The following is a 25,098-nucleotide window of genomic DNA, read 5'->3' on the forward strand; positions in this document are numbered from 1 at the left end:
GAAGGTAAGTGAAACTTTTATTTTTCTTTCTTTCAATTTTTAATGTATTGTAATGTTATGATGTATGTATGTTTCTTTTAATGTTTTGTGCACCCCACTGTTTTTTAAGTCACCCACCGCCACCAGGTTTGATCTTTTTTATTATGGTAGGCCTGACTTACTTACTCTCACTACACAACTTAGACCCGCGTACCTGAACAGATGAATCTCATTCCACCCACCATCCAGACACTTCTAGTCCGCAGGACTCCTATTCATACACATCCCCACATGCAAAGAACCAGATCAGGAGGACTGGTGTTCTCTTACATCGCTCCTAAAGCGTGGAACTGCCTCCAAGTCTCATCAAAGCCTCCTTCTCTCTTTGTGAATTCCTTAAGAAGCTGAATACCTGGCTTTTCAACTAACCAACCTACCAAAGGGAGGGCAGGGCACACACACCTGCTGAGCGCCATGATACTTTTGTGCTTTATAAATGCAGATAATAAAACATGACATAACATAACATGATATAACATAACATAGCATAGCATAGCATTGCTTAGCATATCATAACATAACGTATTGCCAAATGCATGCCTTAAAAGCAATAGGCTTTTAAAGGATGGATTGTTATTATACTGTGCTGGAGCCTGTAGGCAGGTATTTTATTACATGGAATCGCACAGATTATCAATCAATCAGTCAGTATTTGTAGAGTGTGGCTTATCACCCCAGGGGTATCCAGGTGCTGGGGTTTGTGAGAGTTAGTCGAAGAGCCAGGTCTTGAGTCCCTTCTTGAAGTCGGTGAAAGAGGGGGGGTTTCGGAGGTGGAGTGAGAGGTCGTTCCAGGATTTGCAAGCAAGGTAGGAGAAAGAACAACCTCCACTGTGGCTCCACTGAGTGCAGGGGACGTGTGAGAGGGCGAGGGAGGAGTTGTCTGGATGGATGGTGGAACGTCAGATGGTGGTTGATGTAGGAGGGTGCGTTGTTGTAGGGGGCTTTGTAGGCGAGCGTCAGCAGCTTGAAATGGCATCTCTTCTGGACGTGGAGTAAGTGGAGAATTCTGAGGTGGGGGGTGATGCTAGTCCATTTGGGGAGGTCTAGGATGACTCTGGGTGAGGTTTTTTGTATGGTCTGTAGACATTTAAGGATATGGGAGCTGGTTCTGGTGTAGAGTGCATTTCCGTAGTCGAGTCGGCTGGTGAGAAGGGCCTGAGTCACTGTTTTCCTGGTGCTGGCGGGGATCCACCTAAAACAGTTCGGAGCATGCAGAGGGTGTGGAAGCATGATATGGCGACGGCGTGCTTCATGGAGAGGTCACTGTCCAGGATGATACCGAGGTTGCATGCGTGGTTGGGAGGGGTAGGAGAGCATTCGAGTGCTTTGGGCCACCAAGTGCTGTCCCATGAGGAGGGGTTCTTTCCGAAGATGAGCGCTTCCGTTTTGTCGTGTTCAGCTTCAGGCAGATGGATTTCATCCAGTCGGCGACATTGGTCATGGCGTTCTGGAAGTTGAGTCTGGTGGTGGCGGTGTCTTCCATGAGAGAGAGAATGAGTTGTGTGTCGTCAGCGTATGAGATGATGTTGAGTCTGTGGGAGTGGACGATTTTGGCCAATGGAGTCATGTAGGCGTTGAAGAGGGTGGGGCTGAGGGACGATCCTGGGGGCACTCTGCAGATGATGCTATTGGGTTCAGAAGTGAAAGGTGGTAGACGGATTTTCAATCTACGTCCTGTGAGAAAGGAGGTGATCCACTTGAGGTCATTTCCTCTGATGCCGATGTGGTAGAGTCTGTTCATGAGGGTGTGGTGGGATATGGTGTCAAAGGCCACTGAGAGGTCGAGGAGCATCAGGGCTGCTGTCTTGCCCTGGTTGAGGATGGCTTTGATGTCGTGGGTTGCGGGTTTTCTCTGTGCTGTGGTTGTAGGGAAGCTGGATTTGGTGGTGTTGAGTAGGTTGTTTCCTTCCAGGTGGTCTGTGTGGTGGTGATTGATTGCTTTCTCCAGGACCTTGGCTGGGAAGGGTAGCAGCGAGATGGGGTGGTAGTTCTTGAGTTCGTTGGAGATGGCAGAGGTGTTCTGCAGGAGGGGTTTCACCTCTGTGTGTTTCCATGCATTGCGGAAAGTGACCAAGGTGATGGATGAGTTGAGGATGTTGTTGAGTGCACTGATGAATTCCTCCTGACCCAGGTTGAAGGTGTAGTGGGGGAAGTTGTCTGTCGGTGCTCCGAAGTGCATTTAGTTCATAATCGCTGTGGTGATTGGCGTGGTGAGCAGCGTACAGTCGTTTAGGTGGCTGTTGGAGTTGTCGGTGGGTGTCAGCAGGTGGGTGAGGTCGGTTGGCAGCGGGTCGAAGTTGCTGTAGATGTCTGCTATCTAGTTGTGAAAGTAGTCTGCAAGGGAGTCGCAGAGGGCTTGGAAGGGGGGAATCATAGCCTCAGTTGCTGATGGGCAAGAGGATTCTCTGATGGTGCTGAAGAGTTCTTTTGTGTGATTGGCGCTGGCCACAAAGCGAGTGGTTAGGGCTTCCTTTTTGGCTTTCTTGAGGCAAAGGTGGTATTTGCAGAGGGTGGCATTGAAGGTGGTGAGGTCTGAGGGGTTCCTGCTGGAGCTTCATCATCTCTCTAGTCGCTTACGCTCACGTTTGTAGTTCCGAAGATCGGGGTGAACCAACCAGGATGACAGACTGTACACAGAGAGTGTGCCCCAGGAAGGCCAAAGCAGCAAAACCTGAGAAGGCAGCGCTCCATCACAAAGAAGGGAGCCAAGCCCCAAACACCACAGCAAACAAAGGACAGCAAGCCCCATTAAGGGCACGAGGATGAGTGCTGTGCTCGTGCCTTACAGTGGCTGTCTGATGCTACCACAAGGAAAAGGAGCAAGAACGCCAGGAGTCAGCTGGCGGCACTATTTCAAGGGGCATAGAGACAATGCAAGACTGCACCAGAAAGCCCTGGGAGAAAGAAGAGGCCACACCAGCTGACTGCCCGAGTAGTGTAGGGCTACCGTTGGCTTCTCAGTGAGCATGTCACATGGAGGGGCCAACCCTGCCAAGCATACACAAACCAAGGCAGGACCCAGCGTCGCATCTGCGCAGCCTCAAGGTGCAAGCACGATACCATTGAGCGAAGAGGATGCGGAAGGAAGATTGTGCCGCACATCGGCCCATTACAGGCATGAGGAGAGTCGCACATCCCAGAGTGGCAAGTTGCCACCAATGCAAATGGAAGGAGACTCTTCTTCCACAGCGATCCTGAGTTGCACCTGGAATACCTGATCTAGGAGAAGGAAGGTATGGAAGAGGCTTCAGACCAGATCCATCAAAGCACACCTACTTCCACTGCGGTCCATGAAATGGCTGACGCACTTGAGAAGACGCCCAGTCCTACAGACAGGACCGGACCGGTGAGTAGTCTGTGACGGGAGAAGATGTGCAGTCCATCGGGCATCACGCAGCTGGCAGCAGGACACCGTGAGAAGAGCTGAAAACATGTGGCCTGTTGCCACTTCGCAGCATATGCAGAGAAGATATGAAACATGTGGCCTGTCGCCACATCTCACAGCAAGTAAGAACAGGAGAGTGTGGTACGTTGCCACATTGCGAAGAAGAAAAGGAGTGGAGAGAAAGGAGTGTGATAATCCTGTCACACAGAACAGACAACCACAGGCGCGCAGGAGAAATTAACAAGGGGACAAGAACGAGGATTTGTACCACTATCTGAGTACACATACTATCACAATCCAGCCACCGGGGTGCGATGACATCATGGGAGACAGCTCAGCGGGAGTACTGAACTTGTGTATCTGCCCAACGCTTCACAATGTGACTGTCAAACCACCTCTCACAGGCTGCTTAGAGCAAACTGCATCCCTGCTTGCAAGCAAACATGCCAAAGAAGAGCTGCACGAAGTACACAACAAGCTACATGGCTGCAAAGTCCCTCCAGTTCCCCCTTACTCCATACAAGTCATCACCTCCTGTCGTACAAGTCGTCTATTGGCAACCACTCCATCATTTTGCCATGTGCATCACCACCACACCTGGAGTGTCAAGTAAAAAGACTGGAGACCTGCACCATTGCCATTCAAAGTGACAAGAAGCACTAGTGACGATCTGTAGAACCTGTGACTACCTGCTCACCTTGTTTACATCCTGATCCCGGTAGCGGGCCAGTGTTCTAACCAGGACACATCCACCCCCTGACTTTGCACGAGTGACTAGGCAGTGGGTCCGAAGTGGTCTAGCGGCTATCCAGATGCAGATATGTATGCAGCCTCAGTACAGCCCACAAGCAGTCCCGTGGCAACTCAACTCAGGGGCCTTCCCCAAGCGTAAGAGATGGACTTGACTTTGCCCCACCTATGGATTCCAGGATGTAGCCAGGCCATGTAACGGAGACTTCAACAGGTCACAGCATGCCAAGTCTGTCTTCAGTGGATCAAGCAACACCATCGTCAAGCGTTCACAATGGATCCACGGACGCTCCTGATGCACCAAAGCTTGAACTATAACACACCAACTGAATCACAGCTAGAGCACACTGGCCTGATCAAAATCACATTGGTGGACTATCACCCAACTGACGTGAGGCCGGGGAATTCGGACTTCATCAGCACTGTGTTCGTGTCCAGAAGCACCTGGTTAAATTATGGATGCGTACCGAGATGCTCGAGTGCTCCCGGCTGCACCTGTCCAACGCTGTCCTGCGGACTGCCTCATGAAGCTGTGAGATTTAATTTGTTTTAGTTGTTTTTCATTCCTTCCCACAGGTTGGACTTTTGTTTTCTTTGTTTTTAATAAAATTTGGGAGGAATGTTGTGTCCTGCTGCAAACAGTCTAGTGTTTCACCAGCTTCTCCCTCGAGGGCTGGCCCATACACCCTTCCCACACAGGTGTCACTGGTCAGGTGACCCTGCCAATAAACGAGCCTGAGTGCACGTGCTCATGGCCAGTTCTAAGCACTACACTTAAGTGACTGTGTCATACTTATGTACAAAGTATGTGGGCCTAGAGAGCACTACTTTACATAAGTTAACTATTTTTGGGGTATTCACAAACTAAGAGTTTAACATTACTATTAGTAACTTTACGATTGTGGAGACGCAGCAGTCAGGGTGCACAATTCTGAACATAAAATGGCAGGCCTATCTTTTCATGCGAGGTGACTCCACCACGATGTTGTACGTGATGTAACGTACGCGTTGGTTCCTAACCCCGTAGTCCTGTTTCTGCTTGCATGCCGCCTGACGTCACCGGCCAATCCGGTGTCGAGGATGGCTGTGACGTCGGGGGGCGGGCAGGCAGTGCAGAAGAGCGCGAGGACGCGAGCCGGCGGTGATTTCTCCCGCTGCTCCTCGTGGGCCGTAATTGTGTATAGAAGATAAAATAAACCGAACAAAGCATCAATCCTGTCTTGCCTCCCTCAATTGGTTACACTACAAATGGCGACGAGGGTTAAAAACGGACATTACGGCCCGCGAGTGAATTGATCGATGCCTGATGTTCCCATGTGCTGTTCCTCACGCTGGTCTCGCCTCGCTGTTTCCCGTGCGCCAGATTCTGGCTACTGCTTTCTGCTGCCTGCCTTTGCCTCCTGCCTCGAAGCCCTGCTGGTGTGCTGCTGGGGGCTGCCTGCTGTCCTGTGGTGCTGTCTCGCCCCGACGACTCCGTGAGCTGCACTGGGAGCTGCTGTGGAGGGAGCGCCTTCTCTGCTGGTATTGGGTGCTTCCATCTCCTGAGGCTGCGTTTATTGCTGCGGTGCCTGACGTCTACATCCCTGCGGTCGGGGTGTCCTTCCGAGATTGGTGGGGAGTGTCCAGGATCTGCGCCGCTGCCCCACGTGTACCTGCTCTCCTGCCATGGCGCAACCCATCAACATATGTGTGCCGCCCCTCTTTCTGGACTCGCCTGGTAAGCCATGTATGAAGTGGAAGGGGTGGCTGCGCGCATTTGAGAATTACATCGTCTCCATTGACGGCGAGGGTTATAGCGCTGCACGCAAGAAGTCGCTTCTGTTCGGACTGTTGGGGAAAGCAGGCCAGGAGGTTTTTGACAGTTTGCCCATATATACGGACCCTCCGGGGGCCCTTGCCCCGCTAGACGTGTACCAGGAGGCGGTTAAGCGGCTCGAACTGCAATACTCTGAGGAGGGTAATGTCATGGTGGGGCGCCATAAATTCGCTTTACGGAAGCAGGAGGAAGGTGAGACTATCGAGGAGTATATTGCCTGTCTACGTGTGTTGGCGCAGGACTGTGAATTCGGGGAGATGACTGATACCTACCTCAGGGACCAGGTGGTGTTCTACTGCCATTCCAAAAAGGTGCAGGAGCGGTTGCTTTCTTGCAGGAATCCGTCGCTGAAGGATGTGGTGGCCATTGCGAAGGCCGTTGAACGTTCCATGGTGTCCACGAAAGAACTTGCGAGCACGAGCCAGGCTTCTAATGTGTTCTTTGTGCAGGACAAACATAGAGGTGCATCCAGGACCCCAGACAGGGTGGCGAGCGAGAAAGGGGGGGGCAGGAAGCCACTCGCTTGTTTTAGGTGTGGGTCAAGGGATCACCTGGCGGATAGCAGGACATGCCCAGCGCTGTCCAAGAGTTGTTCTAAGAGCAGGAGAGTGGGCCACTTTGCGGCAGTATGCAAAGCCAGGAGACCTGGTGGGAGCGTGAAAGTGAGCTCGGTGAGCGACTGCGATGCCGATACTGATGCGGACATTGTATTGTCCATTGATGCTGAGGATGGGAGAGTGAAGGGGCCTATTGGCTCCGTTCTGATTGGCGCAGTTGAGCTGCCATTTACGGCCGATTCTGGTTCCCCCATTACCCTGATTTCTGACACCACATATGAGTTGAAGTGGCAAGGTGTGAAATTGCATGAGACGGATGTGAACCCGAAGGCTTTTGGGGAGAAAGACATAGAGATGATGGGGTACTTCTGGGACTTCCTCACCTTCAGGGGGCGAACAGTGAGAACGAAGATCTATGTGGCTGAGAAAGGGAGGAGCCTGGTGGGGTGGAAGGATCTGGCCAAGCTGGGGGTGATGCTAGTCCCGGGGGCGGATGATCCCATAGTCCTGAGGGAGGATTGGGTCGGCTACGTGCAGCCGGATGATTTACATGAGGGATTAGCTGAGGTCATCGGCAGATTTGAGTCTGTGTTTGAAAACAAAGTAGGGTGTGTGAGAGGATTCGTGCACGCCATACGACTGAAAGAGGATGCCGTGCCGATAAAACACAAGGTCAGATCTGTTCCCCTCTCTGTCAGGGGGGAGCTAAAGGCTGTTCTGGATAGGTTGAAGTCGGAGGGAGTGATAGAGGAAGCAGGCGCATCAGAGTGGGTGTCCGCAATCGTGGTGTCCAAGAAGAAGAGGACAGGGGACATTCGGCTATGTGTGGACCTGCGATCTTTGAACAGGAACATTCTGGTGAACTGCCACCCTCTACCCAACATCCAAGAGATCCTGTCTTCTACATCTGGGTCGCGATTTTTCACCTTGATTGATCTGAAGTCCGCATACCACCAGGTGTGCCTCACGGAGGAGTCCAAGGCACTTACCACCTTTGTTACCCCGTTCGGTGCTTACAGGTACGTCCGCCTTCCGTTCGGCCTCGCCTCAGCTTCCGGTGTCTTCCAAAGGTTGATGGATTTGCTCTTCGGCGACATGAAGGGGGTCGAAGCCTTCCAGGACGACATTCTAGTCCACACGGCGGGTGAAGAGGAGCACCTGGAGCTGCTGGGAGAAGTGCTGGGTGTACTACGCGACAAAGGGATGACGGTCTCCAAGGACAAGTGCAAGTTCATGGAGGGCAGGATCGACTACTTGGGACACGTGCTGACCGCGGAGGGCATTGCGCCAAAAGATGATCTGGTGAGGGCCATACGTGATGCCCCGTGTCCCGGAGACAAAGACGCCCTACGATCGTTCCTGGGGCTCAGCGAATATTACTCCAAATTCATGCAGGGATATGCGACCATCGTGGAGCCCCTAAGGAAGCTGCTGAGGAAGAACGAAAAATTCACGTGGGCGCATGCCCAACAAGCTGCTTTTGATGCCGTCAAGCAGGCCATCGTGGCTGCTCCCGTGCTACAGCCATACAACAGGGCATTCCAGAATGTGATTACAGTCGACGCAAGCGCCAAGGGTATCGGTGCGGTATTTTGCCAGTTCCATGGGAAGACGGAGAACACGGTCGCTTTCATTTCCCGGTCACTGAGTGACGCTGAGAAGCATTACAGCACCATTGAGAGGGAGACGCTTGCATGCGTATGGGCCGTGGAGAAACTGAGGAACTATTTGTGGGGCATGGAGTTCGAACTGGTCACGGACCACAAGCCTTTAATCTACATGATGGACGGCGAAGGCCGCGGCAACGGGAAGGCCAGCTCGAGGCTTTTGCGGCTAATGTCCAGGCTGCAGGAGTATCATTTCACCATTAGGCACATCAAGGGCGGCCTCAATTGCAGAGCGGATTGCTTGTCGGGCTTGCCGGTCAGCGGCGAGGGGGACGGATCCATGGATGACACGGAGTGCGTAGTGGCGCTGGTGGACGCTACGGCCATATGCGAAGGATCCATTTCGGAGGAGGAATGGATGGCGGCCCAAGAGAAAGACACGACCATGCGTAGGGTGATGGATCACATAATGGCTCGCTGGCCCCCGATCCGGAACTTGAACGGTGCGCTCAGAAGTTTCCAGCAGGTTAGCCCCGAACTCTCCATCGAGGGCGGCTTCGTGAAAAGACATGAGCTGTTTGTGCCGCCGGAAGGATTGAGAGATAAACTAATCCGGTTAGCTCACAAAGGTCACCCGGGCGCTACCGCCACAAGGAACTTACTCAAACAATACTACTGGTGGCCAGGGATGTGCGGCGATGTCAACAGTTTTATCGACCGGTGCGGACCATGTTTGAGGGCCGACAAGCACTGGAAGACGACGAGAAGTGCGCTGCAGTTGGTGGACATTCCTGCTGGTCCATGGATCAAAGTCGCTATTGATTTCGCGGGCCCGTTTACCCTGCTGCCCGACGATTGCAGACATCTCATCGTACTTACGGATTACTTTTCCAAATGGATCCACTACAAGTTCGTCAGGGAGGTTACCACTGAACGTGTGATCCGGGAGCTGAAGAGGGTCTTCGCTAATGAAGGACAGCCGAAGATTTTGATGTCCGACAACGGCACTCAGTTGGTCTCCAGGCAGATGAAAGACTTCCTGTCCAGATTGGGGATCAAGCAGGAGAAAACCCCGCTATACAGCCCTAAGAGCAATGGGCAGGTCGAGCGCATGAATAGGTTCCTGAAGGAGGGTGTGCAACAGGCAATTGCCTCCAATTTGGATGTCAAGGCATTTCTGGCGGACAAGGTACACACATTTCACAACACGCCCAATGCTGTCACGGGGCACACTCCGTTCTACCTGATGAGAGGGAGAAGGTGTATGAGCGAGCTTACTCCCAAACTTGATAGGTGGTATGACATGAGGGAGGTACCTGAAGATGTATCCGATGAGAGGCTGAGGGTCAGAGAAAGGATTGTGGCCAAACAGGAAAGCAACAAGCGGTACGCCGATGAGGTGAATAGAGCCAAAGTCAAAGAGGTAGCGCAGGGGGATTGGGTGTTGGTGAGGAAACCAACCAAAGTGTTGAAGGGAGAGTCTGTTTTCCAGACCCCTGCACGAGTGCAAGGAGTGACTAGGGGAGCTGTCTGTTTGGAAGGTGGGGGATGGCGGAGCAAGGACGACATTGTCAGGCTCAAGGCAGGTCAAGAAGAGATCATCATGAGAGGCAGCCAGGTGCATGAGAATGAGGTCGATGATGGTATGTACGAATGGCAGGTGCAAGCGGACATTGATGGGACCACTGAGGATGGTACGAGTGCGTGCCATGGCCTAGCGGGCGTTGATAGCCATGGCGACAGCAGTCCCATGTCAGTGAGGGATGACAGTCGCAATGTGATGAGTGCGAGCCAAGGTGGTACGGGCAACCGCAGCGCGGGGGCCAACCTGCAAATCACTCCCCGCAGACCTACAAGGCATATCAGGGCACCTAAAAGGTTCGAAGATTTTGTTATGAGATGATTGTTATGTATAGTTCTCTATTTTGTTAAGAAAGGGAGATGTTGTACGTGATGTAACGTACGCGTTGGTTCCTAACCCCGTAGTCCTGTTTCTGCTTGCATGCCGCCTGACGTCACCGGCCAATCCGGTGTCGAGGATGGCTGTGACGTCGGGGGGCGGGCAGGCAGTGCAGAAGAGCGCGAGGACGCGAGCCGGCGGTGATTTCTCCCGCTGCTCCTCGTGGGCCGTAATTGTGTATAGAAGATAAAATAAACCGAACAAAGCATCAATCCTGTCTTGCCTCCCTCAATTGGTTACACTACACACGAGTGCAGAGTCTTCACATTTGTAACATTAATATAAAAAATATTTAACTTATAATTCACGAATACCCCAAAAATTGTAAACTTCAACAAAAGTGTAATCTTACATCTGTGAATCAGTCCTTGAGTGTTTTGCGCTCTCCTGCTGTACTATGAGGAAAAATGAGTGTTGGTTCCCAAAAATGAGTGCCGGTGAGCCTCATGAGTTGAAAATAAGCTCTGCCCAGAACATTTGTCAAACATTTGTCATGACACTTAAAAACTCTTGAAACTAATTGTATTTAATTGAGGCGCTACAACTCCCAAGGTGGCTGCCCTTGTGACGAGTCCTAAACAGCCTCGTTCTAGCTCTTTTCGTTTGACAGCGCCGTGCGCCTGCGCACCCTGCTCCGGAGGCGGGGCTACGCAGCCGCCATGTTTGGCCTGGGGTTGAGTGAAGCGTCAGCAGCTGTAGCAGGGAAGGAAGCGGCAGAGTGAGCGCAGCCGCAGTCCCTCTCTTCCCAGCCGCCTTTACCCTCCCGTCTGCCCGCCATGGAGGGCTCTCTGACCCGCCTGCTGCTGGCCTCCGCCGCCTTGCTCTGTGTCTGCCGGGCACAGGAGCTGATCAATGAGGAGGTGAAGCGCACCCTGGACCTCAGCACCCACCTGGCCAAAGTGACGGCCGAAGTGACCCTGAGCTGCCAGGGTCCGGGCAGCGCTAACTCCTTCCTTGTGGCGCTGGAGCCAGAGCTGGAGAACCGACTGGCCTACCTGGGGGTCAGTAACCTACCTCTATACATGGTGCCATGGGGCGCAGCCTCATTCTGCACATGGTGCCAGGGGTGGGGGGCAGTGGCAGACACCGTGCTAAAGACCAGGGTGCACAGTCCACCTGGTTGACAGATCCGACACTCTTGTGCGATGCATGTGGGGTAGGTCGACAGGGGATGCTGTTGCTCACACACCTGGGGCGGTGCCATTCATGAAATGCATGTGTCACACATGTATGCTATTCATGCAATGTACAGGCTGCAACAAGCTCTTACACCTGTGCGCAACTAGAGCCCGTGGCATCCTTTGACTTGTATATTCAGACAGTATAGGAGGCTGTGTCACATAGGAATTGCACACACCGATCGGTGGAGGGAGGGGTGAAGTGCACAAATAAGGGGCACCTTTTATCATGTATATGTCTCATGTGTACAGGTTTGGGCTGTGAAGTGAGTTACAAAAGTGTCCAGTGCTTCTTTTAGGACTGTGCTGTTAATTAAGTGGGCACTTGTTTAAGTAAGTAATTATTTTTAGTCATCAGTACATGGAACTTGAGTGTTGCAAACACTTTGCCATTGACATGCATGCGCCTAGCACGTGCAGCATTTTTTGGGGTGATTGGGCTTGGGTATGGTGGTACTAGGGTGTATGTTCGAGAGCAGTGACGTAATCTATTAACTGGTATGTTTCAAGGTATGCCTAACTTTGTTCTACCCGGTGTCTTGTAGTTGCAAACATATATGTATAGTACACATAGTTGCCATGTGCAAGCATGTCTTATACGCAGAACATAATAATAAGGCAGTCTTGTATCCATACACCGATAATAAGCTCCAAAGATCAGTGGAATGTTCTCGTCCCTTAAGTAACTTTAATTGCAGGTGTTCATCGTGTTATTTTTCTGGTACACTTCACAAGTGGATGGCGATGATATTTTAGGTGTGTGATTTGAATGTAAGTTTAGCAATGTATCCATTACATTACTGGAGAGGGGGGTGGGGTCAGATTCATCACTAAGGGCCTGATTATGAGTCTGGCAGTCCGTGGCGCAGCGGTGACAGTCCGACCATCGTATTACCATACATGCCAACATTTCAGAAGAGCAAAGTGGGAGATTAAAAAAAAAAAAAAAATCGGGAGAATGGGGCCTTGAATCGGGTTACTGTCATGTATGGGCTTTGGAAGTGTGCTGCTGCAGGATCGGACATTTGAAACGCAAATGCACGTTTTTTTTCCTTACCTTTCAGAAGCATGGAGCACAATGGCAGGCAGAGAGAGAGGGTGATGCAAGTGTTGTGCACTGGCCTGGCAGGCTGCTGGCAGTGCATACACCCCCACCCCCCCCCCCACCGTGTGGCAGTCCGGGCTGGAACAGCTTCCCCGGCACACACACAGCCGCCCCGAGTACTTCACAGGTCTTTTAAAGACCATTCGCTTGTTAATGAGGCTTTGTTTTGCTTTTTCACCCCTTCTAGAGCCCCTGCCTCGCCACTCTGACTATTGCTGGAAGAATAAGCACGTTACACAATACAAGCCCTGTCAGCTGAAACCCCAGAGGAATCGGGTTTTGCTTGCAGGAATGGGGAGGCGGGAGACTAGCCTTGAAATCGACAGTCTCCCACCTGAATCGGGAGGGTTGGCATGTCTGTATTACAACTATGCAGGTCGGACTGCCATTGCACCGCTGCAACTGCCAGTCTTGCGGTGGCATGGCGGTCTGAGGGCCAAGCATATTAAGACATTCCTCACTGCTAGCTGTCTCATAGTTTCTTCCTCCATGAAACTGCTGGCTGAGAGGAAAGAAACTCTAGCCCCTGTGCACGGGGGGAGCATGCAGGTGGGCACATGTAGTTCCCCATTGTAGTTTTGCATCCCCAGTTCCTGTACGGGAAGGAATGCACGTCATTGGGCAGTCCTTACCGAACAGAACCTTCCACTGACGGTCCCGGGCGTGCAGTTTAAGTCTCCTTATGAGCCTTTAAACTGCCACGCCTCCAGCCCCCAGAAATACATTTAATCTGGCGGCTGTGAGTGTTGGCGGTGCTGGAGCGTGGTGGTGGTGTTCCGCCCACTCCTGCACCTCCAAAACTCGTAATCGGGCACTAAGGGATATGGGGCATGGTAACCTAGCTTCCAAGTTCATAAGCATTAATTAATCGCTGTCACCTCTGTCAAATTCTGTCTGTTCTGTACTTCATGTGTACAACACATTCCCACTGTTCTCTGATTCGACCTCTGATAAATAGTTCAGTGGTGATCGACTTCCTCCATGGACAACAACATTACTGCTTCCCTTCGTTTAACAAAGTTTTAATTTTCGATCACTGCACACTGTTCGAACTCCCCACCTGTCTATGACCAGTCCTGGGACTCTACCGCCTTGCTCTATCACCTGCTCACTTTTGCCAACGGTACCTATCCTCTGTCATACATCCCATGTCTGTCCTGTGTATAGGTCTTTTGTTCTCCCCATCCCAATTTTCTCCCAGTAGAATAGGTTTCCTGACCCTTGTTGAAGAAAATGCCACTTCTTCCAATCCAATGGCACCTTCCTTTAATGCGCTAGTCCCATGGCTCGCCAAGGCTCTTTATGTAGAGAATCTTGCTTTTGTTTTGCTGAGTGTCTCGATTTTCTCAAATTTTCACTTGCTAAAACTTTCAATTTCTATGGTTTGTTATACCCAGCAAACCAAGCTCTAATCTGTGTTCAGTCTTTATGGAAATATGGTTAATTAGCCTATGAAATACTTGTATTGCAGCTTCTTATCTATGGCACATGATAGAACCTATCCCTCTTATGTACATTGTATGGATGCCACAAGAAATCATGAATTAATTCTGAGATCCTACCGTAGTACTGAAAATTGACACTAGGCCATATATAAAGAAATGTGAGAAAGGGTGGGTTTCTTTCTAAATTCACCGATTTCAGAGGTGACTTTCATTAGCCATACACATTTATTACCGGGTTTGTTATAATACATTGCCCCATTCTTGCTATTTATGTAAGAGATACTGCCTTTGTGATTACGTGGAATCTACATTGTAAATAGACTTGTCAACATGCACCTTGTAATTGGTTGCAAAATATTTTTAAGCAGTTTAATCCAAGCCAAATCTCAAAAGTAGCTTAGATTAGAATGCATGATTAATTCCTGCAGGTCAAAAATTAACATTGCCATGGGTTATTGCTTATTGGCTGTGAGTGAATTTCTACAGGAAATAATTCAAGCAGTTGTTCAGTGTGCTGTGCTACCTGCATCTCACAGCCTGCTACTTCAAGCAGGAGATAAAGCATTGTGATACCCCGGCTAAACTGTGATAAGTTATTAGAGTAGATAAATTATACCATATTAAATAGGATTCGAAGCACAGTGATTAGAATCCATGATGTAAAGCAAGGATTGGTTTTTATAGTTATTCATGCTTCTCTGGTTAAGATGCTGGATTTGCTTGGTTAGTTTATTTCTCAATGTGATGTGTGTCTGACTCCTTATAAACGTTTTCGTGCAATGCCATCCCTGCACGAAACACATATGTAGACTATAAACCCGTGTGTGCGGTTTGTATGCGGCCGTTTAAGGCGACTCACTACCATGGGGTTTAACACTTTTATTGAAGGGCAGGTGTTTGAAGCATTGGATTTTGCTGTCCCAACTAGTTTCTAGTCAGTTGCATTTATGTAGAGGTTCTCTTCATCCATTCGCCCTCAGTATCACTATCGGTTATACGGCAGACGAGTGCCTTTTTGGGAACTAGTTCGCATCGAAGTGTGATTTTCGGCATCGTTGCTGTGGTTTAAGGTGTCCACCCACTGTCAGCCCTATTCGTTCACTGCACGTCATTGCTCGTGATCTCTTTCATCATGTTCATCTGGATAATTTATTTTATGGTTGTTTACCAGTGTGGAGTAAACTTGGTTTCAAAGTGTTGCTCACACAGCTGTCAAAGATGTGGAATACATCTTATGCCTTCAACTCTGGATGTGTGTGTGTAATCTACCTACCGATTAGGGGAGGGCAAACTGCTTCCCGTTTGTATTCAACTGTGCCTTTGGAATACAGGGGTTCACCAGCAACTTTTAATTTGGACGTTCATGCACGGTGCATATTTCCCTGTACTCCAGGGATGAATGCTCAGTAACAGGTTCTCCACTGAGAAACGGCGCCCATTAAAGTGCAGCACCGCAGTGGAAATTGTTATTGTTGTATATTTATTTGGACGTTACAAGCAGTCCTTGGTGATCTGTGTCACGGTCCCCTGCTTTAATTTCTAGCTTCTTCTGGTTAATGTGGCAGGTTCCTATGGTTAAGTTAAGAACAAAGACTTCCCACCGGCAGTAAAGCACTTTAGTCGACGTGGCGTTTTTCGGAACTCTACTGTGTATTATATTTGTTTTCTAACAGCAACATTAAAGGCTTCAGAAACGTCAACCTTTTCGATACAACGTACTGTGCATAATGTTTCCTCCTGGATGCATTGCAGGCATCTCTAAGGTTTATGGTGTATGTTTTCGTTGAGGACCGCTGTACAAACTACTTAAGAGTAGGGTACCTGCACCTGTAAACTCACGGCCCCTTATTAGAAGCACACTTCCGTGGAGGCGGCCCTGCCTCTAGAGGAAGTAGCAGTGTGTGCTTACAGGAGAGGCAGCCAATCGGAGGCTGCCGTGCGGTAGCGGTGGCCAATCGGAGACCGCCGCGGGCTCTTCCTTATGTGCACCGGACTCGGGACACGTCAGCAGAGAGCTGCTCGTGCCGGCAGCGAATGATGTCAGGGAGTCTACCACGTGCAGCCAGCATGCCTTACTAGGCGCTAGCCACTCCAGCCTTATGTTTGTGCAGCGCTTGGGCATTTTTATACTGCTGTAAACGTACGTTTGTGTGAGTACATTCTTTCACAGGCATCGATTGGTAAATAGTCCCCATAATATTAAAGTACATTTCAGAACGAACAAAACTGTGCACTATTCATTCAAGATGTATATTTGTACCAGTCTCTTTTCAGTAGTACTGAAGCACGTTTATATCCACCGAAATACACATTTAGTACAACGCAGAATGTGAACTGTTTGCCCAGGTAACTCAAACTCTGTTTTAGTCGAGTGTGAATGTAGAAGTTAGGAGTTTCCTGGGCTCAAGCAGTCACCGTCTATGTAGCAGTGATGTGAAGCAGTGAGTTGTGGTTACTTTAATCTTACTCGAGGCAAACCAGCTAATATAAATAGAAAAAAACGGATACATTTGTGCTGATATACCACCTCAACGCAATAACATAAAACACTACTACAAAAGGCAAGCAATAATGCAACAGATTACAGCACAAGACAACACAATAGTGCAATTGCGTTTTCTGCTAGGTTGTGTGTATTAGTGGTGGGTTTAGTTTATATTTTATTGTTGTTTAATTAATAAAATATACACCACAATAGGCATACCAGTTGGGCTAGAGGAGCGTCTATAGAAATGTTCACAATTGGAAGGACCGGTGTAGAGTTGGGTATATAATGTAATGTACAGTATGATAGAGGCAGGTAAGATAACAGTGGGTTTGGTAAAGACCTGTTGGTAACAGTTCATTTGATATCGGAAGAAAGGTTTTTTTTATTGTGTTGATATTGTGATGTGCCGTTTCGTTGCTCTGTAGTTGTGTTCGCTTCTTATTTGTTGTGTTGGGGCTGTGGCTTGGATGTCTTGAGCATCCTTGTTGGAAGGAAGGAAGTAACCATTGTTGGGTGTTTAGGTAATAGCATTGGCAATGTGTATTTTTATGTTTGCTGTGGAAAATTAATGTTATAGTGGTTTGTGCACATCATTCACATAGTGAATCATTCACATCATTCTTTGTAGTTGAATGCAATAGGTAAGAGGCGTATGAGCTACCCACTATAGACATTATACGGTCATACATAGTATGATGGAGGCCATCCATACCAAAATGCAAATCATGGTATGCTGGACACCTGTAACATGATTGTCACGTCTTCTGGTATAATGCTGTCCCTGGATCTATGATGACAAATCTTATCATATTGTCCTGTCCTCTGTAAATTTGGTACTGTTGCTTAGACCTCCATTATAAGTGGGCCGTACATTGCAATGAACCTGGTAACTAGTTACTGGGTCCTTCGGAATTACAAGTTTTTGCTTTAAACATGGAGATTCCAGCTACTGAAAGCAGCCGCAATCTGTTTAAAAGAGGGTATGGAACAGGTTGAGGAGAGCATAAAGTAGGTTTTGCGGAAACATTTGTTTCTGCGTTTTATCCTGCCATGTCATATTCCCCATTATTTCACAACCTTGAAATTACTAGGGGACTTAATTACTTATTCTGGTAATGGCAAAATAAAAGGGATACATTAGGGGCACTCGTAATTGAGGCTTTTATGGTTCTGAATAAATACAAAATTGTATTCCTTATGTTTTGCAGTGTATGGCAAACCCTCACATAACATTCCAAAATCAGATCTCTGTTTTAGTTTTCTTATGGTGTTGATAAAGTGCAGGTTAGCAAATGTGGAGGAAGTCATTTTAGATAGTTAGGATTTTTTTGGACAGCTGGAATGTAAAACATGCTGCCATGAGACCATGCCCTTTAAATATTTCAGAAATAAGTACTGGGCTCTGAATGTGTCAGCCTCGGGCTGTGCCCATTGGCGACTGGGCATAAGGCATGGCTGCAAGCCCCCTGATACAGCCAAAGACCAGACCCTGTGTGCAATGCCCTTTTGGTGTGGCTGAAGGTTGTGCCTAGTGTAGCCTGTAGGCTCAGGATTTGGCTTCAACAGCGGTATATGTTGGGTACTAGAGTCTGTGGTCCTGGGCAGAGAATATAGCTTAGGATACATCCTGTACCTAGGACAGTAGCGCTCAAGATGCATGGCTAAAGGTCACACCTAGTGCTTGCAGAGCATGGCATCGCGCTGTTCTTCAAGTGTGCGGAGTTACTGGGTGGAGGATGTCACTGCAGGCCATATCTTGTATCTGCAGACACTACCAGCGAGTACTGTGGTCCAGGGTAAATGCAAATTCATTACAACAAATCTTTTTTTTTTAAAACAGTAAAATAACAAACTGTTAAGCAGAGTTAAAGCTATTATAAGTTTAAAATCAATGTTCTTAAAAACTACTTGCATTCCCTGGCTAAAACGTTCACTCAACAGGCATTTTGGTTACTGCTCCTCCCTATGTCACAGACTCGTCACCACATTTACTCATACATTCATTCATTCATTGGTGGGGCCCATAACACCAACACCAACACTCATACGTCTCACTCTAGTCTGCACACAGGAGGAAAAGACGCACTGGACATGTGGGGGTACCTTGTTACCGATCGGGAGAAATTCCTTTACATTATATACAGTCAAAAAGCTTTATTATCGGTTAAAAACCATAAAAGCGAAGAATACATAATTACATAAGACAACCAATTGATCACCAATGAGCAGCAATACAAAGTGTACATGATTAAACAATACACCTAGAACAATAAATAGTATTTAAAATAATAAAAACAGATAAAAACAGGCCACTCAGTGGTATTAAAATTCCCTAGTAAATGCAGAAGGGTACTGACAGTTAAACAGTTAGTGCAGCTTTCTCCTTAAGTTTGGCTCCTCTAGAGCACCACATAGAGAACAAGAATCTGGAGGTCGCAAACATAGTCAACGGGGTAGAGTCATATTTCAGCAATCTAAACACAACCCTGTAATCCCTGAAGCCCCTGGACTTGCATAACTGTAAGATCCATTTGCCTCTAGCCGTGGAGTATGAGGGGCAGAAGAGCACAACGTGCAGATCTGTCTCTTCGGCGTATTCACACCCTGGACATAGGCTAGATGCATAATGAGCCATTGACCACTTGCTTGTTACTGCCCTCACTGGGAGAGATCCATGTCTACATACAATTTCTTCGCCAGTGGGGGCTGAATGTCGCCCAAGAGTTTCTCAAATTAGTACCTGTCCTTGACTTCGAGAAAGCTACTGGACAACCTACCCAACGATGGTCTTAGTGCCATCTGTTCCAATCGGAAATAGTTGAGTGCTTTCACCAGCGCCCTCTTAGGAGTCGTAACAGAGGAGAGTGAGGGGGCAAGCCACAGATCTCCCTTCCCCAGGGCCAGGCATAGATCTTTAACATGCTTTAACCAAGGGATTTTTCCCACACCCCTTAATGTCAATAGATGACTAAGTTCCTCCTGATAACTTAAGAGCTCAGATGTGGACCAGAGTCTCCTCCAGTTCAATAGAGGACGGTTAGGGATAACTTCATGTATGGGGACCAGACCTAGGTCAAGGCGTAGCGGGATCAGCGGTGTGCTCTGTGGTAGTCTCAGTAGACGCCTTATGAAACTATTCTCAGAGATAGAGAGCGAGGAGGCATTGGCGTGGCCCCATAGCTCTACACCGTAGAGCGCCCCACCTCTTGCTTGTGCTTTATAGATTTCTACTGGAGGTCCCACGATTTTGGATGTGCACTCCTTATGTACCTTTAGAATACCTCCCGCTGCTTGGGCCAGCTTCCTATTTGCCTTGGCTATATGGTTCCCCCATTCCATCTTGTCATTCAGTGTAACCCCTAAATATTCAAAAGTAGAGACTCTTTCGAGAACCGTGCCATCCATGTGGGGAAGGGGACAGTTGGGCAATTTAGAGTTAAAAACCATAAATTTGGTTTTGGACAGGTTGATCTCCAGATTTCTTAGTCTGCAAAAGGAGCAGAAAGCCTCCAATGTTCGCTGAATACCCGTTGAAGATTTTGATAACAAAAGGGTATCGTCAGCAAACATCAGGGCTGGTATCTTTCGGGCTGCCAAGCTTGGAGAATCTAAATCCCGCACGTCCCAAAGATGTTTGATCAGCCCATTAAGAAAAAGCGAGAAGAGCGTAGGGGGCCAACACCCACCCCTGCCTCACTCCCTTTTCCACCGGAAAGGCGGCCGAAAGCTCCCCATTCCTCCCATACCTCACTCTTGCAAAGGTGCTTGTAGTGTCCTCCGGGAGGTGAATAACCAGGAACAACAATGTACGTTGAAAAGGTAGGTTTATTTGCACTTCATCCACCAACTCCTTTCTTTAGAATCCTTCTCTGCGCCCTTCTAATTCTCTAATAGAATCAGCACATCATTCTAACTTCCAATTCTAGATAAAACCTTTATGGAAGGAAGGAAGATGCGCGCTACCACACATCTTCCCCCTCAACACTAGAAATTAGCAAATTACAAACAATTTTATAGCGAGAGATAAACACATACAAAATCAGAAACCAAACAGCGTAGCGTAAACACACCATGCAAAATATGACCCGGATGAACATAACATCCTACCTAAACTGACCTACGACTTAACGTAATCCTTCATGTATACAGGAAGTCTGCGTACCCTTTGACTTCTTTCTCTAACATCACCCGAGACACTAGGCAGGTCAGAGAAAGAAGATGAGCAATTAGAGAACTTGGAACCTGAGTCAGATCTGTTGCTACCAATCCGATCAGATGAAGCAATGGGATTTACAACCACAATATGACTTTTGTTCCAAATCCTCCCATCACCCGTCTTAACAGCATTATTGAATACTTTAATCACAGGTCTTACATTGGTATATTTTGACCAAGGTTGGCACCCCACAGGAGCTTTTATTTTAACCAAATCTCCCACATTTACCACTTGGAACTGAGCGCACTTCTTTTCATCCACATAAGATTTCCTCCAGAGACTGTTTCTCTAACTCTCTGTCCCTCCAATTTCCTATTTGATTATCGACAAAACCCTTGTTCAATTGCATCCAACCGGGACATAATAAGGTATTGGGGATTCTCCCTTTAAAGAGTTCAAAAGGAGATCTTCCAGTGGTTGAATGGGGAGACACCCAATAAGCCAAGATTCTGTCTTGAAGTGATTCCTTCCAATTCAAACCACTAGCTCTCGCCAGTTGAATACTTTCTTTAAGAGCCTTGTTGACTCTTTCAATCGCACCATTTGTTTCAGGATGATAAATCGCACGCTTTTATGACATATACCACATTTGTCAAGGAAATTTTTAAACTCATTCGAAGTAAATTGTGGTCCATTGTCAGAAAGAATGCTGTTAGGAAAGCTCTCTCTCTTAAAGATGTCCTGCAAGAATCTAATAACACATACAGTGGACACATCTCTAACCGCACATACTTCTATCCACCTGGAGTAATGATCCAAAACCACTATCAAGTATGGAGTATCACACACACCATGTAATGGACCAATAATGTCAATTGAAATCTCGTCCCAAGGATGATTAGGTAACTTCCTGCACACCATAGGGGTTTGTTTTGTCTTCAAAATCTTGTCACTAGCACAGCATTCAGCACATTCCGGAACCAACCTCTCAATCTCCATATCCATGCCAGGCCACCAAAACTGCAATCTCAACAATTCTTTGGTCCTGACAATTCCAAGATGGCCAACATGGGCAAAGTTGAGTAACCTCTTTCTTATACCCAACGGCGGAACCAATTTAGTGCCCCTAGTAAGCATGCCATCAACCACTGATAGTTCATCCGAAACCAAGCTCCATGGTTTCTCCAACCGTTTACTCTCTCTCAACATCTCAATCACTCTTCTAATCTCCTCGTCCTTGTTGATTTCCACTTTCCAATCATCCTGAGTGACAGTACCCTCAGTGATCTCACATACATTAACAACCTCACTGTCAGAAACAACATCATCCTCATTGTTCTCACTGAGATCAACCAACCTGGATAGACAGTCTGCTGATCTATTGATAACACCTGGAATATAATCCACATCAAAATTAAATTCCTGAAGAGAAATAATCCATTTCCTTATTCTAGATGAAATGGAGTCAAGGCCTTTCTTAGAAAACACCTCCTTTAACGGCTTATGGTCAGACAAAACATTGACCTTCATTCCCCAAACCATGTTTTTAAACTTCCTTAAGGCCCAAAATATGGCTAGAGACTCCTTCTCTATAACCGAGTAATTCCTTTCAGACCCTCTAAGACACCTTGAGGCACAGGCAATCAGACAATCCCGACCATTTTTTTTCTGAACCAGCACAACACCCAACCCTTTTTCACTAGCATCCGTCATAATAACAGTAGGATCACCAGGCACAAATGTATGAAGAGCAGGAGCTTTACTTGGTTCCTCTTTGATTGAACTGAACTCCTTCTCACACTCACTTGACCACTGAAACATCACATTCTTTACAGGAAGTTTCCTCAAATTGTGAGTTTTACCAGCATAATCTGGGATAAACTTACTGTAGAACTCTACCATGCCAAGAAAAGACAAAAGTTCTTCTTTGTTGACTGGTTCAGAAATGTTCATGATAGAGTTCACCAATTCCTTCTTAGGGAAAACACCATGCCCAGTTATGCAATGGCCAAGATAATTTACTTCTTCCACACCAAATTTGCATTTGTCCTTTCTAAGAGTAAGTCCAGCTTCTCTAAGACGTTGTAGTACAGCTAGCACACGAACATTGTGCTCATGAAAAGTGTTACCAAAAATCAAAAGATCATCTTGATAACATTTTACCCCAGTAAGACCTTTGAGAATGTGCGACATTATGCGTTGAAACACAGAAGCCGCTGAGATAAGACCAAACGGCATTCTACGAAATTTAAAAGTGCCCATGGGAGTTACGAAGGCAGTTAGGTCTTGAGAAGAGTCATCTAATTCAACTTGGTGATAGGCTGATGCCAAGTCCAGAGTAGAAAAGTACTTTGCACCCCCCAATGTACTAACCATCTCATCAATGTTGGGTAACGGAAACCTATCAACAATGACCTCTTTATTCAATGCACGTAAGTCCATGCATAGACGAAGCTCACCACTGGCCTTGTTGGCTACGACAATGGGAGCCAACCATTCCGTGGCTTCAACCGGTACAATTATACCTGCATTTGTCAATTTATCAATTTCCTTCTGTACACCAACCTGTTCATTTAACGGAATTCTTCTTACTTTAGCAACCACAGGTACTGCCCCATTTTTTAACTTGATGTGATGTTTATACCCCTTAAGACAACCCAGAGTGTCTTTAAATATGTCAGAAAACTGCTCCAAAAACATGAGAGAAGGATCTCCAACCGCTTGTACCTGAACCTGAGGAGAGGCATTAGGGTTCAAACGTACCCCAAGTAAACGTTGGTGAGGCCAACCCATAAGAGAATCACCATGCTTAGCAACGTACAGTTTCCCAGCGATCATCCTCCCACAGAGTTCAATAGTAGCTACAAAGTAACCAGACATTTTAATAGGTAAACCACCATAACCCACGGGAGAGAGATCATTCCTAAGAAGTTTTACTTTGTTAGCAAAGTGTTGCATAAAGACATCGTCACCAATCATTGTCAAATTTGAAAACAAGTGATACTCCATCTATATTCACCATGTGAGTGGGCTGATCTCCCTTGCTTACATCAACCTGGAAAGTGACAACTTTTACCTCAGGTTGATATTTAGTAGACAGACTGTTATCTTTATTACTTTTGCTTTTTCAACATTTTGCGAAATGCCCTTTCCGACCACAAGTGTGTCAAATGGCCCGCAAACCAGGACAATAAGGTGAATTTGCAAAATGTCCAGATCGACCACACCTAAAACAAACAGGCTTGCCACCAGTAGAGGAGTTGGCTACATTAAGAGTCGTAGGGAGACTCGTATCTCTTCCCTTCACCTCTTTCTTTTGTACTTGACACACCACCTCTTATACCTTAGTTTCAGTTTATGCACTTTTATTCTTCTCACCACTCAATTTGTCAACGCACTTCATCATGTGTTCAACTTGCTTAGCAATTGTTATAACTTCTTCTAGTGGAGGTTCATCCTTCAACCAGAGTTCCTTCCTGATATTATCATGTGCACATTTCAAAACGAACTGATCCCTGATCCTCTCCTCTACCGCAGGACCAAATTTGCATGAAGATGCAAGTTTCCTCAGAGCTGAAACAAAGTCTTCTACAGATTCATCCTTCTTTTGTCCCCTTAGACCGAAATGGTACCTTTCCATTATAGTACTTAGCCTTGGTAAATAATGTCGATCTAATTGTACAATGCATATTTCATACTCATTCAGGTTTCTTTGTTCAGAAGCACTTAGATCCGGCAAGTGTTATAAAACCTCTTGCCCCACACCCCCAAGACAATGCAGCAACAATGAATGTTTACGTTCCGCATTTAGGTTTGTACCACATACCCTCGCATAATTTACAAATATTTTCTTCCATTTTTGCCACTTCACACTAGGTTCACCTGGGCTCGTCAGAAAGAACAGAGGCTGTGTTACGTTCTGCATATCGGAATAACCTGTTGAGTAAAAACTATATAAATGTACTATGAACGAACTATTTAAAACACCTAAGTATCTAGGCTTGTTACAAAAATTCTCCCACAGATTAAAAGCTGATTCAATTGAATATAACTAGCTCTTGCATTTTCTACTCTCCCATTCCACACAAAAAAAAATATGCCAGTCTCCCAAGAACTATGAATGAAAAGTTGTAATTGGCCAGTCTGTTATCCTTGCGTAACGTCTCAAGTCAAACTTGTGTTCCTGTACACTTCCATGTAGATATAAATGTCACCTGTAGTTTCTAAGAAACGATGTTCCCTTCAATTTTCCTTTTTTTTTCTTTATTCTTACTTATTCATGCCATAGACACTTGCACCTGCACGCGTTCAAAAAATGAAAAAAAACGATTACATGGATATCAGGCGTTAGCTCCTACTTCACTCTTGCCCACACTCTATGAAAATACACCGATGATCTCTCACGAACTCTGCAGCTTACTCCACGTACTTTAACGTTGCCGTGTGTGTCTTCCCAATCACACAAAATGGCTGCCAATAATGACGTTGTCACTCACTATTGGACAGAGTCAAGCCTCGTTTTGGATTCATACGTTGTCACTCCCCATTGGACAGAGTCAAGCCTCGTTTTGGATTAGTGGCGCGCACGCTCAGATCCCTCGCGCTCGTAATC

At 47.3% G+C, this 25,098-nt stretch overlaps 1 protein-coding gene across 1 annotated transcript in view; it reads left to right on the forward strand.

Annotated features, from left to right (window-relative positions):
- Positions 1–10,750: 10,750 nt before the first annotated feature.
- The window catches only part of RPN1 (ribophorin I), a 59,115-nt gene continuing 44,767 nt past the window's right edge, over positions 10,751–25,098 (forward strand). The window contains exon 1 of the mRNA XM_085624380.1: positions 10,751–11,115. Coding sequence (XP_085480506.1) covers positions 10,891–11,115 — 225 coding nt within the window. The 5' untranslated portion in view covers positions 10,751–10,890. The remainder of the gene's footprint in view (positions 11,116–25,098) is intronic.

This window comes from Triturus cristatus, chromosome 9 (assembly GCF_964204655.1).
Source record: "Triturus cristatus chromosome 9, aTriCri1.1, whole genome shotgun sequence".
Taxonomy (NCBI): domain Eukaryota; kingdom Metazoa; phylum Chordata; class Amphibia; order Caudata; family Salamandridae; genus Triturus; species Triturus cristatus.